At 56.8% G+C, this 18,893-nt stretch overlaps 7 protein-coding genes across 7 annotated transcripts; 4 read left to right on the plus strand and 3 right to left on the minus strand.

Annotated features, from left to right (window-relative positions):
* Positions 1-369: 369 nt before the first annotated feature.
* On the plus strand, positions 370-657 carry D7B24_006831 (uncharacterized protein; the record flags this gene model as incomplete). The annotated part of the gene is made up of 1 exon (XM_028640952.1): positions 370-657. One exon carries the CDS (start codon positions 370-372, stop codon positions 655-657), a length of 288 nt encoding a protein of 95 aa, XP_028494974.1.
* A 135-nt stretch (positions 658-792) lies between these two features.
* Positions 793-1,268, minus strand: D7B24_006832 (uncharacterized protein; the record flags this gene model as incomplete). The annotated part of the gene is made up of 3 exons (XM_028640953.1): positions 793-807; positions 867-1,055; positions 1,113-1,268. The coding sequence occupies 3 exons, from the start codon at positions 1,266-1,268 to the stop codon at positions 793-795; spliced, it is 360 nt and encodes a 119-aa protein (XP_028494975.1).
* Positions 1,269-6,874: 5,606 nt separating this feature from the next.
* Positions 6,875-8,580, plus strand: D7B24_006833 (uncharacterized protein; the record flags this gene model as incomplete). The annotated part of the gene is made up of 2 exons (XM_028640954.1): positions 6,875-7,044; positions 7,122-8,580. 2 exons carry the CDS (start codon positions 6,875-6,877, stop codon positions 8,578-8,580), a joined length of 1,629 nt encoding a protein of 542 aa, XP_028494976.1.
* A 3,119-nt stretch (positions 8,581-11,699) lies between these two features.
* On the minus strand, positions 11,700-13,443 carry D7B24_006834 (uncharacterized protein; the record flags this gene model as incomplete). The annotated part of the gene is made up of 2 exons (XM_028640955.1): positions 11,700-11,947; positions 12,852-13,443. 2 exons carry the CDS (start codon positions 13,441-13,443, stop codon positions 11,700-11,702), a joined length of 840 nt encoding a protein of 279 aa, XP_028494977.1.
* Positions 13,444-13,763: 320 nt separating this feature from the next.
* D7B24_006835 (uncharacterized protein) lies at positions 13,764-14,080 on the minus strand (the record flags this gene model as incomplete). Its single annotated transcript, XM_028640956.1, has 2 exons — positions 13,764-13,919; positions 13,988-14,080. The coding sequence occupies 2 exons, from the start codon at positions 14,078-14,080 to the stop codon at positions 13,764-13,766; spliced, it is 249 nt and encodes an 82-aa protein (XP_028494978.1).
* Positions 14,081-14,478: 398 nt separating this feature from the next.
* On the plus strand, positions 14,479-15,581 carry D7B24_006836 (uncharacterized protein; the record flags this gene model as incomplete). The annotated part of the gene is made up of 4 exons (XM_028640957.1): positions 14,479-14,493; positions 14,591-14,866; positions 14,919-15,364; positions 15,443-15,581. The coding sequence occupies 4 exons, from the start codon at positions 14,479-14,481 to the stop codon at positions 15,579-15,581; spliced, it is 876 nt and encodes a 291-aa protein (XP_028494979.1).
* A 798-nt stretch (positions 15,582-16,379) lies between these two features.
* Positions 16,380-18,654, plus strand: D7B24_006837 (uncharacterized protein; the record flags this gene model as incomplete). The annotated part of the gene is made up of 2 exons (XM_028640958.1): positions 16,380-17,122; positions 17,169-18,654. 2 exons carry the CDS (start codon positions 16,380-16,382, stop codon positions 18,652-18,654), a joined length of 2,229 nt encoding a protein of 742 aa, XP_028494980.1.
* Between the last annotated feature and the right edge of the window lie 239 nt (positions 18,655-18,893).

Raw genomic sequence — 18,893 nt, forward strand, 5'->3', positions numbered from 1 at the left:
CGCCAGCCCATCACGAGGTCACATGACCTCCCCCACCTAAATTTTACTACATCTTTCTTCCGCTCGCAAACACTTTTTCGTCTCTTTTCCTCACCAACAACAATCAGGATTCTGGGAAAACACCCTGAGCACTAGCACGTTTGTGCTTAACACCAGCCGGTAAGCATTGCCTCCATTTCTTCCTCACACATCCCCCTCTGGTATGATGAACATCAAAAGCATGTATTACCTGAATCCTTTGATGAACCAAATTTATCACCAAGATCTCTGATCCAGTCTCTCGCCCGCTATTTTTTCTTTCTGCATTGTCAATCGTAAAGCAGCGTGCTAATCCTGCATTACTAGGCTACCAGCACAAGTACCACAACCATGAGCTCCACAGGTCGGCCGCCCAGCGGCCACTTCAACATCCTGTACTTCGCAGGTGCAAGCTCCTACACCGCGAAGGACCAGGAGGCTCTTCCCGCCCCTCTTCCTCTCGGTCGCCTCTTTGATACCCTCGAGGAGAGGTACAGTGGGATCAAGTCCAAGATTCTTGATTCGTGCCTGGTCACAATCAACCTTGATTACGTAGATTTACCTAAACCCGGAGAGGATGGTGCCATGATTAAGGAGGGTGATGAGGTGGCCATCATCCCGCCGGTCAGCTCGGGATGAGGTCGAAATGCACAGGATCCGCAAGTCGACCTCGAGTGCCACTATCCACTGGATGCCACCGCAATCCCGCCCTCTCTTGCCCCCAACCTGCCCTCGTCGGGAAGCAGCGGCTCGGCCTCGCCGCTGCGACTCGATCTAAACCTGTTCCACCTGTGACGTCCAGCCTTACCCCAGCGCCATGCACGGCGGCACGCGAACACTGTAGCCACGGCCAGCAGGAGGAAGACGAGCGTCGACGCGATGGAGATGACGCCCGTAAGCCCCGTGATGGTCGACACCTGGCAACCCAGCGGCCTCGTGCGCATCTCCCAGCGCTCCTCGCGATACGGGCATATGCCCTCGTCGTACGCCGGCGCCAGCAGCGGGATCGGGTACGCGTTTGGGACGCACGCCCATGTCTGGATCACTTGTCAGCCATGTGTTACCTTTTAAAAATCACTGGCGCTTGCGCTCACGAGGGGACACCAGCCGCACTGCGGCTCACTGAGGCACTTGTGGCACTCGGCATTGCGCCAGCAGCGGTAGAAGTGTTCACGGTCGCCTTCGCGGACGGTAAAGTTGTCGCGCAGCGCCTGCAAATCGGCGGCGAGGACAGTACTGGGTGCATCCATTCGTCCCAATGTTCAATCCGGCAAGTGAAGCCTTCCTCGGTGATGGCGGAGATGCAGGCTTGCTCGTCGTCGGTGGAGTGAGGTCTGCTGTTGCCTGATGTTTCGGTCAGTCCTGTGGCTGGGTTGTGGCTGGGCTGCCATCAGCCACCAAGTCGACGTTCGGTGCAAGTCAGCTTGCATCGTTGGATGAAGTATGAGGGAGCTGAAAACCGGACAGAAGAAGGAATTGGACTGTTCGAGACAATCTCAATAAAAGTCAATGAGAACTTCAGCTGCTATCGCTGGCGTCCTTGACATCTACGTTTCGGAATGTCGCAGGTGAAGGCGATTTTGAACAATGCGTTGGGCTATTTTGCTGCGCAGGTCTGACACCACAGATCCAACAACAACTGACTACGATGGCACAACCAGTCCTCACTACTTCATATTCCCATTATGCTCTATAAGAGACTTGTCTGAGAAGGTCTTGTGAATTCGACGGACTGAAAACATCGTTTGATAATGATGATGCAATATGAATCTACAATGCTGTGTAGAAGCACGAGTAACAGGATGCTAGAGCAAGTTTTTGGACGGCTTAATGCCCCTAGATTTCGGCTTCAATCGCTGTTGATATTCTCCTCGATGAACACCTTAGACTGCTAACCAGCAATCATGGTATCGCCGCCCTCATTGCTAGGATGCTGCCTTTCACGCCACGGTTCGGGACACCTTCAAGTATCGATTTGCTGTGGAGACTTAGGAGTAGTACTGCAAGCTTGTAGTTATGCTTTGTTAAAAGCATTCGTAGAAGGCTGGCTTCAAGTGCCTACGGATGGAGTATTCTCAAGCATATTCAGAGACGCCATGAGTAGTTCTGCGTATTGCATTTGGTCATTCACCGCTGTTCAAATCCAAATACATGTCTCTTTCACGTGAGCTTGATTGTGTACGCCTAGTTGCTAGCCCTGTGAACGAAATCTCTTGCTAAAAAATAACACGGCGGGAGTCATTTTCTTCAGCAGACTGTTCCACGGGTGAGATCAACCGTGTTGCATTGCGCAACTATCAAGAAGCCAAATCATTTTCTCGACAAATAGATTCAGTAAGCATCTAGGCGAGAATCGGTTCCAAAAGGCGCACGGGTACTCCAGCTGGCTCTTGGGTGCAGCCTTGTTTTGCAGGTCTGAGATCTGCAGGATGGTCATCTCGGAAAGGTGAACAAACCAGTGCGTGAGGGATCGCATTCTGTGGGTTAAAAATGACCGGATTGCTCACGGTCATGCACTGCCACCTAACCATTTATCCAGAACTTCTTTTGAATGGTACCGAATCATCGGACCAGCCGTGGAGCGCATCGTCCCACCGGGAAGCGCCAAGATCTATCCTCGTCTATACCACAGATACAGGAACAAAATGCACACTCCAAACCTAAAGCATCACAATTCTGTGGCCTCTCCCCCAGGCTAGGACACTCACAAACATGATCTTCAGACATGCAAGTTGCGAGGATTGACCTGGCCACAATGAATCATAGCCGGCAAACGATCATGCCTGTCAGACGCCGAGATCATCCGGTTATCGGGTGCCTGCTAGACAGGGAGGCAAGTCCCCGGTGGTGGCGATGGTCCAGGCCTCACACATCCCTCTCATCTTCCCAGTCTTGATGGAGGAGCATGCCTAGGCCGGTCGCTTGGTCGTGAACAACCAAGCGCAGCATTGCCTTCTGCCAACGGGCTCCCTCAGCTACTGACCCGCTCATTCTGGTCCAGCCAGTCGGGCGGCAAAATTGCACAGCGCCCAGACTCGGTTCGGCCCACGGTCGGACATTCGAAGGCTTGAGCCATGCCTGGGCATGGGCAGCCAAGAAGGCCAGGCTGGGCAGGCAGGTCATCTTTTCTCGTCCCAACGTGATGGATGGGACAACAACCAACAGCTGAGCCCTTTGTGCATATGGCCCATGCCGATCATATCCACTGGAAATGCCTTGGGGCCGTAACAATATGCCCAGGCGAGCACGCAGCTTGGCTTCACAAGCTTTGGCTGTGGGTCACAAAAACGACCGGGCCCTGGGGAATGCATCGTACTCGAAGAGCCTCCGCTCATGGCGTCTCTCTGTTGGATTGCAGTTCACAATCATTGCGAGCCTCCGTATGAAAGCCATCTGTGAGTTCGTATCTGAGGCATGTTCCAAGGAGAAAATAAGTGCTGTAACTTATGTGATGGAACATAGGACAGGACTGATGCTGTGCCATGCAACCACAGCCAGCGAGGCACACATGCTTTTGACAAGATGCTGAGCTCGTGTGACACACAACCGGATTCCCCATGAATCTGGGCCTTGACTCGATCGCCGTGAAACGACATGATCGAACTTTGATCTAAAAGGCTTACATGGTGGTGTTGACGGTGCCAGGCAGTTGCCGTCACCTGACTCGGCCCCAAGGAGCGAGTGCTTGGGCAGGCGCCAGGGAAGGCACAGTCCGGGTGTACTTGACAAGATTTACCCTGGTGGATTGGCTTGTACATTGTACCCCAAAACAGGTGCCCATTTTTTGGGCTGTTTATCCTCCCAGCCTAAATTCAACCCCAGTCATCATCTGTGCCTCCTCCCTCCACGCGACATTACAGCATTCGAACCCAAACTTACACCCATCAATGTTCCTCTAGCGAGCATCACGATTCATGGCCGAACGAGAGGCTGAAAGCAAGAAAAGGAAGAGAGACAGCTGCAACTGCTGGTGTCTCACCGAGGCCAACACATGGTCAATACGCACCAAACCATCCTTCTATGTGACCTAGGAACTTCGGCCCTCACTTCCTGCATTGTGCTTGTGCGTGCTCGTGCCTTGCCTACGCCCACACCGGGGCAAGATCTTTGTTCAGTGGACCCCGAGGCTCCTCCAGCCCACATGGGAGCTACCGAGACCGAGCAACGTCGGTCAGCAACAAGCAACGGCCAAGCAGTAGCCAAGGAAACACCTGCTGGAACCAATTTGGATAGCCTCGGTTCCTCGGCCTTGCGACCGGCCTGTGCTACATTGAGGCATCCCATCGGTGTTCTTGGCTTCTACTCACCAGTCCAGCATGGTTATGAGGCCAACTGCGTACCATCAAGGGCAAATGAACCTAGATTTGGCTTGAGTTGGCCAGGGCGAAGAATGCCCGGCTCTTCTCCTGATCGCGCCGAGCTTGACAGGCCCAAAACCGGCGGCGGCACACATTCGAATCATGGGATGACTCGACTACTCCCTCTGCCCGCCAATTTCGATCATTTGCCGAGTCTCAAATGCTTGCGCGCTAGGAAGAAAGACGATACAATCCGGCTGAATGCCAACGCCCAACGGCATTACGAGCGCTTGGCGCCTCTCTCCCACCCTGGCGCTGAGCCCCCCACCTACAGGCAATGCCTTGTCGGCTCCTGTCGATGTGTGAATTTAGCCGGCTTCAGGCTAAATTGAAATCTGGGGCGGGGGGGGGGCGTTAGTGGTGGGAGTGGAGAGCGAGCGCCCGGGTGGTCTGCCGTGTCAACGCAGGACTCGGTACAGGGCGTTTTGGCATGTCACCTGCACGCTCTTTTACCTGAATCAAGGATAGCCTGTCAATCCGTACAGCTTTGCCGTCACTGAAGCAGACGATGGCCTACATGGTACAGCGAGGGGTGGTATTAGGCGACAGGCCTGAATAATCAACACCCGTCCAAAGCTCTAGAAGCAAGAAGCCTCTTCAGGCGGCCAGGACAATACCCAATAAGTTGGTCATGAAATGCGACACGCAACAACATGACAGCTGTGCCGTCTCAGCTCGTTTAGAGGGTGGGCCACCGAAACCAATAGCCATGGCCTCTGGGAGCACCAGCTACTGAGGCCCGATTGATCTCTCGATCCACCCTTCCATGGCAGGCCACCTCGAGCAGTGCATACTCCATGGTTTGTACCAACACCTTCGCCGTTCATATCGTCGAGGCCACCAGTCCGAAAGGCACAGGCTGCCTAACGTGCCTACAACCCGGCTTGGCTGAACTATACCACATCAGATGGTGTGTCTCGCGAAGTTTCTTGGATAGGTTCCGGGCTCTGAAAGGGTACTTACTGTGCACGCGTCAAGGCCAGAGCAACGCCTACCTGGGCTGCCACATGGCACGTCGCCGATTCGCTCGACATGAGCCTACTTACGATTGGACTTGGCATTTCTCCTTCGGCTTCGGAAGGCGCTCCTTGAATGTGGTCACCTCAATGCTAAACAGGGGCTGCTTGTCTGCCACTCATCAAAGGCTGTCAGACGAACCACGGTTGGTTGCAACAAGCCTGAGCCAGGGCGCCAGTCATGAAAGCCAACTCGCAGGCCGTCCTCGGTGTTACTTCCCCGCAGAGACCCCCAGTCCCCGGACAAAATCCCCAGGACCTGTATACGTGGACACCCACTCTCTTCTTCACCCCACCAAATGGAGCCATCATACACCATGGAAAGGACTGTGTGGGTGTCTTGCACAGCAAGCAGAAAGCGGTCGCCAGCGGTAATGCACGATGCGAAGTTGGTGCGGCAGCACAGCAAACACGCTTCGTCCTAATTCGGCACATGACTCCCTCTTCTCCCCTCTCGTTTCTCGACCTCTCCGATAATGTTCTTCGTACGAAGCCAAGGCAACTCCAAGAAAAACCCAAGAGATGGATCGACGTCCGTTGCCCTACGGCAAAGCAGCAAAGTGGACCATCCCCAGCATCAGGATTTCTTGGTCAAAATGCTTAGCCATCGCGTTTGGTCCAAATCTGCCATAGACAAAATGGCTTGCGATTGCTGCAATTCCAGCTTGACGGAGCTCCGAGTGTTTGGGCATGTGATGTCTTGCGAAGAAGTACGCGGATCCACGTCACATCGGGCGCTGGCTCCGTTGCCTCCGCTGTGGGCGGTCGTCTTGTTCTGGCGCACCTCAGGGGTGTGCAAGTGCAATTGACACTCCGCATCGTGCTTCGGAGCACCCTCGCGTGGAGGTTTGGGGTCGGGTCGGACATCATTGGTCTCGTCTCACTTTCGCCCGCCCGGCCGCCGCCGCTAGCCACCGCCGGCTCGCCCCCAGCGCGCCCCTGGCCTCTGCTCCTCTCACGGCACCCACCCCCATCCATGTCAGTGGCATCAGGCTCGTTCATCCTTTCGTTCGTTCATCGACGTCGACTTTTGCCGGATTGTCGCCCAGCGCCCCAGGCCCCGTATTCTAGCCTTGCTGCCGGATGCCACCCCTGTTCCATGCAGGGTACTTGGCAAAGCTTACCCTCCTGCAGGTTAATTGAACATGTTGTGGCAAGGTTGTCTCGCTCGATGGAGACCGCGTGCCATTCGCGTCCTGAATGGTGATCTGGGTTTGAAGGCCGGTCCGCATGCCCGTGCTCATGGCCTGCTCCCCCCTGGCAGAATCTTTCTTCCCCTTCTCTGTATATCTAGACCTGGGGTCCCCGCCTCAACCTCACACTGACTCCTCTCTCCTCATCCTCATCCCTTCTTCTCATCCCCTCGCCCACGCTTGCAAGAGGCCCCTAGCTCAGCCTGCTCGCGGAAGAGGTATCCCCCCCCGCATCGCCGATCAAAGACGTCTTGTTGTCTCTCCAGCACACCAGGAGCAGTTGCCCAGCATGCAGCTCACCTACTTCAAGCAAGAGAAGCCCAACGGCCAGCAGACCGTGGCCCAGGAGGAAGCGCCCAAGTTTGAGCGCGTCGTCTGGCACAAGGACCCTGGCCTGCGGAAGCTCTACTTCTACTGTGTCATTCTTTCCATCTCGTCTGCCGCCACAGGTTACGATGGGTAAGACTGCTCTCTCCTTGCTCTTTGATTGTGGGCCAAAAACAATGAGCAGCCAGCTGATAGGTGTTGTTCCACAGCATGTTCTTCAACGGTGTCCAGAACTTTCAGTCCTGGAAGGACTTCTTCGGCGACCCAAAGGGCGCTGACCTCGGCCTTCTCGTCGCGCTGTACCAGATCGGTTCCGTCATCTCCATCCCCATGGTTCCCATCATCACCGACAACTGGGGCCGCAAGCTGTCTATCGTTATTGGCTTCATCATCATGATTGTCGGTGCCGTCATGCAGGGTGCTTGCCAGAACTACGGCACCTTTGCCGGAGGCCGTGTTCTCCTCGGCTTCGGCAACTCGTTCTCCCAGATCGCCTCGCCCATGCTGCTGACGGAGATTGCCCACCCCCAGCACCGCGCGCGTCTCACGACCGTTTACAACTGCCTGTGGAACCTGGGTGCCCTCATCGTTGCCTGGACCACCTTTGGCACGGCCAACCTCAACAACGACTGGTCGTGGCGTATCCCCGCCATCCTGCAGGGTGCCCCCTCTCTGTTCCAGCTCTTCTTCTTGTGGTGGGTGCCCGAGTCCCCTCGTTTCCTCATTGCCAAGGAGCGCGACGACGAGGCTCTCGCCATTCTCGCCAAGTACCACGCCAACGGCAACGACCAGCACCCCACGGTTCAGTTTGAGTTCCGCGAGATTCGCGACACGATCCGCCTCGAGCAGGCCGCCAACACGAGCACCAAGTACGTCGACTTCTTCAAGACCAAGGGCAACCGCTACCGTCTCATCGTCATCATCGCCCTCGGCATCTTCTCGCAGTGGTCCGGCAATGCCATCATCTCCAACTACACCTCTCTCCTGTACGGAAACGCTGGTATCTCTGACGAGACGTCCCGCCTGGGTCTCAACGCCGGCAACACGAGCATGTCCATGATTGTGTCCATCAGCTTCGCCCTCATGGTCGACAGGGTCGGCCGTCGTCCCATCTTCCTGCTGGCCACCGGTGGCATGTTCGGCACTCTCTGCGTGTGGACCCTCACTTGCGGCCTGTACGAGCAGCACCGCGCGCCCGGCGCCAACATTGCCATGATCGTCTTCATCTGGGTCTTCTCGTTCTTCTACGCGACAGCCTGGTCTGGTCTCCTCATCGGTTACGCCGTGGAGATTCTGCCCTACTCGCTGCGTGCCAAGGGTCTCATGATCCTCAACATTGCCATCCAGGTCGCCCTCTGCCTCAACAACCAGGCCAACCCCGTGGCCATGGACCACTGGAAGGGCGAGGAGGGCACTGGCTACGGCGGCAACACGTGGATCCTGTACCTCATCTACGTCATCTGGGTCTTCTTCGAGCTGTGCTTCGTCTTCTACATGTTTGTCGAGACCCGCGGACCCACCCTCGAGGAGCTCGTCAAGGTCATTGACGGCCCTGACGCCCAGGTCGCCGACATTGACATGGGCCACGTCGAGAAGGACACGGCCCTGGAGGCCGAGAAGCGCGAGGACGCTGGCGTCGAGCAGGTCCAGTACCACTCCAAGGTCTAAAATTACGACGGACGGTTGTTGCTTGAGGCTCGCTCTATTTTCACTTTCTTCACGCCGGGCAAGACGTCGCATGCTGCATGTCTAGGCCGCCACGGCCCAGGTCGCGCATGCGTCTCTCTTGCACCGGTCGATGCGTTGGTCACTACGTCACGAGTCGGGATTTAATGAGAACAACGGCCGGTTTCCCCCCTCCAATCGAGGGGTGGAAAGGGGGTTGCCTAGGACTTTCGCTATTATTGATACCACGAATACAGAATCCTTCCGGATACGTGCTGCTCTCTTGACTTGCTGTGATTTTTTTTTTTTGCTGTCACTGTCCTCGTCCCTCAGGGTGTACAGTGCTGGTGTGTCACCGCAGTCGGCTAGGCCTCTTGTCTCCCCCTCATCTCCCCCCTTGATTGATTGGGGTTGCCGATCTGCGGTGCGCCGCTGGAGGTGCGGAGTAAGCGCTGACGAGACAGAGTGGGAACGGGAAGGATTGCGGAGGGCCACAGCGACAGGGGTGATGAGGCATGGGGGTATGGACATGGGGGGTTCATTAAGCATGGTTTGCGAGGGAGAAAAGTGAATGGTGGGTTGGCGGCCGGGCGGGGGATCTCCCTGCACTTTATTTGCTACGGGTGACGGCCTTGGGCTATTCGCTACGCTGGAAAGTGGGCGTTCTTCGGAGCCATGGTTGTATCGTCCACGGACGCATATTCATTAACCAACCCCCCCCCCCCCTCCTTTGAGAAAGTATAGGGTTACGCAGCAGACGAGACGTGGCAATGGGAGAGAAGACCATGGGGTCAGCTGGACGGGCGGCAGCTTGGGGTGGGCGATGACCTGTGGCATCTCGGTATAGTGTAGCCAAGACAAAGTGACGGGTAAGCGGCGTTCGTCTCGTCGTCACATTTTCGCGGTGGAGTTTCTTCTTTGTCCTGCCGTCTCCTGCTTGTGATCTAACGTAGGTTTGCGATGCCTTAGCCTCGGCGTGCTTTCTCCCGTCCCGCAGCGAAACCGGGGGCCCCGATCTTTCCTTCGTCGTTCAGAGCCGAGCGAGCAGGCGAGGTACTCTGCAGCTAGAGAGAGCGAGACATGGAGGCTCGCCCTTCTTCCCTCGATGCCTTGATTCTTCATAAACGTGAGTAGATGAGACTGGGATCGCTGCTCCACTACTCGGCAATGGCCTGCGGACTACACTCCAGGTAGCCACTGTCGTCGGCCTGCAGTCTTTGCCGATTCTCTCCCATCAAGCTTCGGCCAGACATCGTCGTGCCCGACCCCGCGCCGCAACGTGGAAACTTAAACAGATTCGACGAGAGCTCACGCACTACGTACAGACAACCCTCTCTGCCCAGACGTCCGACTGACTCGCAGCCGGCTCAACGGCCAGGCATCCGCGACAGCGCCCGACTCGGCAAAGGCCACGCCTCCCGCGCGTCTGCCGCGTCTGCCACGCCGTTCGGCAAATCGCACCTCTCGGCGCTCCGGTGAGAGCACAGTGTCCGCAGCCATTGGCGCACGCGGTGATACCCGGAGCGCGTGACCGGCGTACCGGCGCCGAAACAGTCGCAGGTTCGCCGGCGCGGTTGCCCCCCCTTGTCTCGTTCACGTAGCACGTAGTGCCTTGTCATCTACAGGACCTGCGGAGCGCGCATGCTGTGGCCGGATGGGGCCTGATGACCGTCCCATGGCAGGGTCATCACCCAAGTTCGTGGTAAATACCCCCTGACTAGATGCTCAAGATGGACCCAAGATCAACGGGTGGAACGTGGCATCTCATCACCTCGCATGCTGCACTCCGCGCTGCTTCAGACTGACAGGCATGGTCCTGAAATGATCTATCATCAACATTGCCGTCGTGTTCCCACGCTAGCCGATGCAACTACTACGCGGTCACTCCCGGTCCGCCATCCCTCGCCTGACCCTGTTAAGCTTCTTCCAAGGCTGGGAGGGTCCCTGCCATCGCTAGACCAACCCCTGATGTGCCATTTGCGACCGACGTGCCTGCGCCTTGCGCTTACGTAGCTCTGCCCTCCGTCGCCGAGCCCGCTGTTCCGGCTGTTCCGGCTCCGGCTCCGGCTCGTCCCCGAGCACCTCAAACGCCCTGAGGTCCGCCAAGAACCGCCGTATCCAAACTCCAGTCTTCTCCCGTATCCAAGTGTCCACGTCATCGTCGCATGCTGCAGAAGTTGCAATACACAAGCCTCGGAGGACGTCCCGGTCGTCAAACCCGCCTTCAAACCCGGGTTGCGCTGAGCCCGTACTCTCGGCCGGAGTGTCAGTAGCCTCGTGGTGCGAAACACCCGCCTCTGAATGTGTTCTCGTGTCCGATAGCACGTCAGCGCCGGAAACACTGGTAGTTTCAGTGCTCAGTTCTGGCTTTTTTTCTGTGCCTTCAAAAGATGTAACTTGAGGAGACAAGTTACCCCGAGGGAGAGATGTCTCCGGATCCGCGGGAGATAGGACTGCGTTTTCTTTTCCTTGACCATGAGAGGCATCCTTCTGTACTGGTGCGAGCGATGCCGCAACTGCATCTCCCTCCTTCTGTAGCGTTTCCAAGGCATCTAAAAGCGCCGTCTTCAGTGAGGATGCATTATCGACTCCATGTGCCCACATGGGTGGTATCTCCAGCACGGACATGCCGGTTTTAGCACATTTAGCGACAAGGCTGGCTTTCGTTGAGCCTATAGTTGACGCGGGTGGTGACGGAGGGGGATGGGCGGGCTCTTTAGGCTGAGGCGCTCGACCGCTGAAGATACTGGATGGCCGCTGGTGGGCTCGCTGCATGTCATGATGCTTCTTGGCCAGTTCAAGTTTCTCGCGGGCTTTTCGTTCCGGCTGTCGAGCCGAGATCCTGAGCGACTGACCAGGTCTTCCTCTTGGGCCAGCAGTTGAAGCCTTGGTATTTTTCGATATCCCATCTAAAGTAACTCCGGGGAGAGTAGGCTCTTCAGTGATTGTCGCAGGCCGGCCAACCGCAGATGCCCTGGCATTTGTAGATGTAGGTATTTCCGCTTTGGATCGTCTGTGTTCGGTTGTAGCAGCCTTCTCGGCTTGTCCCGCCGGTCGATGCAGCGTACTTCTCTGTCCATGCAGTTGTGGAGGCTTTCGTAGACCTTTGAGCGCGGAGTAGTCTATAGGCGGTGATCTGGAGTGCCGATTGTGTCTTTGACGCAGGCCCGTCGGTTTTGTGGGAGTGGCATTTTGAATATGATTGGACTGCGTAGGGAGCTCGACTGCCGGCCGGTTTGCGAAATTTGGTACGGGTGCGGTCCCGTCTTGTGACGTGAGATCTGATTGCCGTACATGTCGTACATCATGGCGATGGTGCTTCCGCTGCGTATGGCCAGTATTCTCAGGCTGACCTTGTCGCAGAGCTTTTCTGGGCGTCTTTTGCGACCTTTGAGGAATTGGTGTGCTACCAGCAGTTGATGTCTGCTCGTTTTGAAAGCATGGCAGGTGACAAATTTTGATTGTTGATCTATCCTTGGACGGCGGGACCTGATCAAGCTATGTGAGGTCCTGTGGTTTGCTTGGATTCGTAAAGATAATCTCCGTGTCGTGACTCGAGTAAGACGAGCTGGATGAGCTGGCGCGTGTCGGCAATTCTTTGTAAACCCCGTCCAGATGAAACGCGCCGATCTCATCCTCACTGCGAACATTGGGAGATTCCCGAGGCTTGGAGGGTCTGTGATCGCCAAAGACGAGCGCCTCGAGGGGAGCTCGCGGTGCTTTCTTTCGGTCTGGAGAGCGCTCTTGCTGTTGTATAGATGTCACAGCCAACCCGGCACTTTGGAACTCCGCCTGATATGGAAGTAATGCAGATACCGTGTGGTATGAAATTGCTGATTGTGGTGTAGGTGTGAAGACAGGGACCCTACCCGCAACGCCTCTGCGCTTAGCGAATGTCTCGAGCTGCTGCGTGAACTGGTCAAGAGCTTTGCGTTGGCTGGAAGTTCGCGATGGGGGCAATGGGCCTGAAGATACAGATATGGCTTCAAGAGGCGATATGAGGGACGAGATGTGGCTTTGCTGAGAAAGGCTGCGACGGACGGCATCCCACAATGTAGGGTCAACCTCCCGAGAAGACCTGACATGGACAGGCGAGGCTTGACCCTGAGCTTTGGAGGACCTATGGCCCAAGAATACAGCTTGATGCGCGCCGTTCGGAAGCCCTCCTTGCGATATGACTGTCTGCGTCGCGGAGTCCCGACGCAACTTTGGTTGCCGCTGGCTCAGGATCGGCCTCCGGACCGATGATATCGGCCTCGGTTTGAGGAACCGACTAGAGGTTCGACCTGGGTTGCGCGGAGGAACTGGTGGGGCATTCTGAGATTTCTGGCCTGAGAAGTGCATTGTCGGCTCTTGAGGGTGCGTCGCAAGGTCAACAGTCGGCTTCACTACTGATTCAGTCGTCTGGGGCGTGACAATGGGCTTCTGCGGGCGCGCCTCGTTCGTCAGGTACCTGCGCAGGCGCATGTCCTGTCGTCTTCTCTTCGCAGCTAACGCGGCATCAATGGATGCAGGATGGACGTTCTCGAGCCTTCGGCAGACAGATACGTGCAGTGGTGGCGACACGCGGCCGGTGGGCAGACGGACGCGGCGCCGTCTGTTGGCGCGGACGATGAGGCGTTGCTGGCGGCGGAGGTCTTCGAGGGAGGAGCTAAGAGGATGGTGAAAGACGTCGCGGGCCGCCTGGTGGGCAAGGCCTGTTGCGGATTGGGGTATCTCTGGGGAAAGACAACTGCTGCCAGCAAAGCACAGATGGCAGTTAAGCATGGTCCATACTCCAAGAAGTAATGTGGGTGGTGGTGATAGCGGCGTGAGATTGTTGATCTGACAGGAGTTTCGAGAGTAATGAGGTTCGGAGGGCAGCATTGGGTGGAGGGGGAGGTTGGGGAAGACGCGAAGGTCTATTATCTAAGGTACCTACGGTCCTACCTACCTAGGTACCCGAGATCCCTAAGGTCAGGAAAAATAGCTAGGCAGGTAAGGTAGGACATGGTTGGCAAGTAGGGGTGAGAAGAGAGGCAGGCGCGTCTGGCGTGCCTCAAAGGTCCTGCCTGTGAAAGTCGAGACCATGGCAAGAGTCATCGGTCCTGGGGAGCGAAAAGAGAGAAACAAAGAAAGAGCATCCAATAATACAGAGATACAAGTCGCACAAGGTGCAGCGAGAGCGAGACGATCACAACTGCCCGTTATCGAATGTCCTTGATGCCGGGGGACGAGTAGACTTCGACCTGGCGACGGCCCTTCCTCAGCAGGAACTCAATGGCAGCGAAATCACGCTTGTCGACGGCGAGGTGCTTCTGGAACTCGGCGCGGGCAAAAGACTGAAAGTGCTGCTTCTTGTCCTGGGGGCCGGTCAGTCGCAGAAGGCTCATGAGAGAGAGAGAGAGTATCAGTGAGAGCCATGTCCAACCTCGGGTTTGCTGCGGATGCCGCGCAGGCATTGCCGGTAGAGCGAGAGAACCTCGCGCTGGAGGCCTGAGAGGCCCCTCTTTGACACGGCCATGCTTATAGATGATTGATTGATGATGTGTGTTGATGACGACGAGCGGACGTTGTGGTGTCTGGCCAATTTGTCGTCGGATATCTGTGTTACCTAACGGCAGCAAATCCCTGGGCACAGAAAGATTCAATTCAATGGTGATGTCAGCCACAACGCGTCTGGCGCTCCACGGAGCTCAATCGGCATTCGGGGGAGCTCCATGACGAGCTAAACCGCTTTGGGCGCCGGTCCTGGGGTAGCATCACGCAATGACACTGCTCTGCATCTGCGTCTGATCGCAACTCGTGGTCTCTTCTAATTTTTCCCATTCTCATCATTTCGAGGTCAATTCATCTTGAACCTTATTTGCCGGCTGAAAATCAACTTGTCGGATTACTCAACAAATTCTTCCGACGCCCGCCATGCCCGCCTTTTCTGTAAGTGGGGCCATAGCACCATCCATAGGCTTCATCGCCTCTAGGGGATCCAGGACCATGAAGTACGACACCGCCAGGCTGACGCTGAAGCATCTAGCGACTGGTCCGTTTCCTGGCCAAGGACGGAATCACGTACTACGGCGATGCCATTTTGCCTGCTGGTGCCAAGGACATTTCCAAGGCCAAACAGGCGCGGGTCGTGACAGGTGACATCTTTGGACAGCACAATGTCACCGATAAGGTGGCCGACATCCGGTTACTACTGGCGCCCCTCGCGCCGGAGCACGTCCGGACGGTGCGGTGTCTGGGCCTGAACTACGCCAACCATGCCAAGGAGTCCAACATGGCTATTCCGACGTACCCCATCCTCTTTGTGCGTCTTTCCTTCGGCCCCTTTCCACATGCTCTCCTGACCCCGGACATAGTACAAACCCGCCACGGCCCTGACCGGTCCCTCGGACCCCATCACCATACCGCCCATCGCCCAGACCGGCAGCACGCTCGACTACGAGTGCGAGCTTGTCATCGTCATCGGCAAGCAGGCGACCGACGTTTCCGAGGAAGACGCCCTTGACTACGTGCTCGGCTACGCCGTCGGCAACGACGTTTCGCACCGCGACTGGCAGATCAAGCGCGGCGGCGGTCAGTGGTCTCTCGGCAAGGGATACGACGGATGGGCGCCATGGGGCCCGGGCATTGTGACGGGCGCCGCCATTGGCGACGCGCAGAGGTTGCGCATCTCAACCAAGGTCAACGGGCAGACGGTGCAGAATCAGACAACGGCGGATATGATCCTTGGCATTCGAAAGACCATCTCGCTGCTGAGTCAGGGGACGACGCTCGTGCCGGGTGATATCATTTTCACGGGAACGTAAGTTGCTGCCGCCCACGTCCTGCGCTGTGCAGCAGGAGAAGAAGAAGAAGAAGAAGACAAAGCTGATCGCAACAGTCCGGAGGGTGTTGGCATGGGCCGCAAGCCACAGGCGTGGCTGAAAGATGGCGATGTAGTTGAAGTTGGGCTGGAAAATGTCGGTGTCTGCACGAATAAGGTTGAATTTGGACAGGTCAAGACAAAGGCTAAGTTCTAGAGCTGCTTTCGATGGGGCGCAACGCTTCGGTAGGACTCGGAGTGTTGACGATAGACGATTGAATGCAACTTTCTCGATGGCTGACTAGGTACCGTGGCTATAGTGAGTGCACTGCCAGTGCTGGTAACACGCTTCGGCAAGTGGAAGTAAGAGCAAAGCCATGCAGGTGCAACTTGCCTGCCCAATCTTGCCTTACCTGCCCTCCCTACGAGGCAGGTACCTGCCGATGCTAGGTAGGACAGCTCTCCAGGACATCAGCAGAGGAGGAAAGTGGATCTGGCAGGTGCAGCTCAGCCCCCTCTCTGGTGCCTAGCCTGCGCCCCCCAGGCACCCTCCCTGCCTCCCCCTCCACTCTAGGCTCCCTGGCGGGTGTGCCTTGCCTCGCTGTGACCCTCGCTGTAGGGACCTGCCTCACCCCACTTTGCGCTTACCCAGTTAGGCTCCCAACCGCTGTCCTACACCAACGTACCGCCACTTCGGTTCATTGCCTCAACACCATGACGGCCATCCCTCGTGACGGATTGCGCCTTGCTCATTGGTGCTTCTCGATCGACTTGAGAGGCTTGATTCCAGCTCAACAACAAGACAGACTAGCGCCTTCTATTTCCGGGCGAGGCGTCTTGAACGTCTTGAGACTGCCTGAACCGACCTCGGTTGCCGTCAATAATGATCGTGGTATATCTCCTGATGATGCTGCTGTCGCGTGATGGCTTTTATGATGGCTTTGATTCCAGGGTTCGTTTAGCGACTCATTGATCGGACTAACTGTAAGGGAGGTCTCATCTTCGCACAGTCCCCATGTCTGTTACCATGACGCTGGTGGAGATGGAGGAGGATTTCACGGACCTCACCATTCCCGCTGATTACATCAAATTCTATGGCGACCCTCTCAGTCTCGTCGCCGGCCTAGACTCTACACCAACGCAGTGGAAGGGAAAAGGCAAGGCCGTGGGGCCTTCCGTCGACGACGAACAGCCAACTGTGACGGTAGAGGAAGAAGTCGACTGGACCAGGTACAACCCTCCTGCGGCTTTGCACACAACGCCGAATTTTCATGACGATGTTCTCGTTCACATAATCAAGACATCAATCGACAGAATACAAGCGCGCAACGCCGCAGAGCATCGAAAAAGAGAGGAAGAAGAGGAGCAGCGGAAAAAGTCGAGTGAGCCAACGACCCCAGACTCTGAAGAGGATGCAGCCGCCAAGGAACCATATCTTCCCATCATCATACTCTCGGATGACCCTCAACCCGTCTCCATCTCTGAAGTGCAGGCCCACCTCGACGAAGCAGACAAAGAAGACCTTGAGAACCTTTTCTCCCACGACACACCTGTATCCAGGATGCCTTTTGATTTTGACACCAAGCCAAAGAAGGGCCGCAAGTTCAAGCTCGCCCGCCTGCTCAAGCGTCTCGCCGATAGGGACAGTGAAACTCCCCCAGTCGGAGACTCATCAAAGAATGAGGAGCCGTCTAGCTCATCTGAGGTCACCATCAAATACGAAGAGCCACCGCTACCGCCAACGCCACCGGAAGAAGTGTAAGTCCTCCACTCTTTCTCAGCTTTTCCATATTGACGGACTCAGTGAATGCGTCTCCTGCCTAGATGACTTTCCTCAGTCGGCTCTTGTCAAGATTACCTGTCACAGCTATTGCACCCCGTGTTTCCACCGCCTCATCACAACCGCATGCCAGAACGAGCAGCAGTGGCCCCCTAAGTGTTGCCTTAACACAATCCCCGAGGAGACAACTCTCGCCCACATTCCGGCCGACCTCCAGAAGACGTTCCGTCGCCGCGCCGAGGAGTGGGCTCTCCCGGCTCCAGATCGAATCTACTGCAGCCGACCCACCTGCTCACGCTTCATCCCCACGAGGCGCGTCAACCACGCCACCCGCACAGCGCGCTGCTCCCACCGCAGCCATCCTCCAACCTGCACCCTCTGCCGCGGCCCCGCTCACCCTACCGCCGAGGCGTGCCCCTCTGACCGCGACGCCGCCCTCACCGAGGCCCTCGCTGCCGATGCCGGCTGGATGCACTGCGGCGCGTGCCATGCGCTCGTCGAGCATCGTGAGGCATGCCAGCACATGACGTGTCGTTGTGGGCACGAGTTCTGCTACGTCTGCGCGCTACCGTGGCAGACGTGTGGATGTACCATGGATTCGCTGGCGGAGAAGCTCGCGGCGGCAGCGGCGCGGGTCGAGGCGCGACTCCTGAGGGAGGCAGAGGAAGAAGAAGCCGTGCGAATGGTGGAGGAGTTTGAGAGGGAGGAGAGACTCAAACAGGAGCTGCTCCGGGCCGAGGCCGAGAGGGCGGAAGCCGAGCAGAGAGCCGAGCGGGAGGCCATCAGACAGAGCGAAGTCAAGGACAGGTTTGAGAAGCTGAGACGCCAGATGGGGGATCTGAGGGAGCTGCAGGATGTGCTTGTAGGCTGGCAGCACGATCGAGAGGTTGAAGTTCTCAAGGGCGATGGTGCTGCTGAAGAGGAGGCTCTTAAGGAGAGGCAGCTCCGAGAGAGACTAGAATACGACCAGACGGCACGCGACAAGGTCCAAGCGCGCGAGATATCGTTCAAACGGGACTACGCTTCGAGAGTCGCGGAGGAGAGGGACGTCGAGGCCAAGTACATGCTCGAGCTGCAGGCTTTCTACGAAGGGCGCGTCGAGGGCGCGGAAATGGTCGGCGACGCGATGACGCTACTCCGGCGGCAGATGGACAAGGGGTGGCGCGCCTGGAGCCAGTGGCGGGACGGTGAAATGGCGGCGTATCAGGCCCGCGTCGACGAGGAGCGGACCATTCAGGAGGAGGGGCTCTGCAGCGTCAAGGCGAGGTTGGAGGACAGGCTGGCCGAGCAGGCGAGGGAGGCGACCAGGAGAACGGCAGCTGAGATGAAATGGGCTGAGGAGGTGTGGCGGGAGAGAGAGGCCATGATGGTGGAGCTGGAGAGGGAGGAGCTCGATGACGAAGAGACCGGAAGCTGGTACAGCTTTAGGGATGCCGAGGAGGAACTGCCTGGGGAGGCGGACGCTTCGGGGTCAGGGTCGGAATCGCCATCGGCAGCAATTCCGGCTTGAGCCTCTCCACCGACTTGTTTCTCGTTCAGTTCACCTTAGATTGTCAAGACTTTGAGATTTACTCACCAAAGTCCTCGTCAGACGAGGATCTATGAATGCGTCTTGACAGGTACTTCAGATGAACACCATAATCTTTGGGCTTGGCTTCTATGTTGCCACCTCAACACGAGGATGGAAACCCGGCGCAAGACTGTCTACACAATCAAACTTTCAGTCTGGGTATATCTGATCAGACATAG

Source organism: Verticillium nonalfalfae (assembly GCF_003724135.2).
Source record: "Verticillium nonalfalfae strain VnAa140/NRRL 66861 chromosome Unknown scaffold_50, whole genome shotgun sequence".
NCBI classification, from domain to species: domain Eukaryota; kingdom Fungi; phylum Ascomycota; class Sordariomycetes; order Glomerellales; family Plectosphaerellaceae; genus Verticillium; species Verticillium nonalfalfae.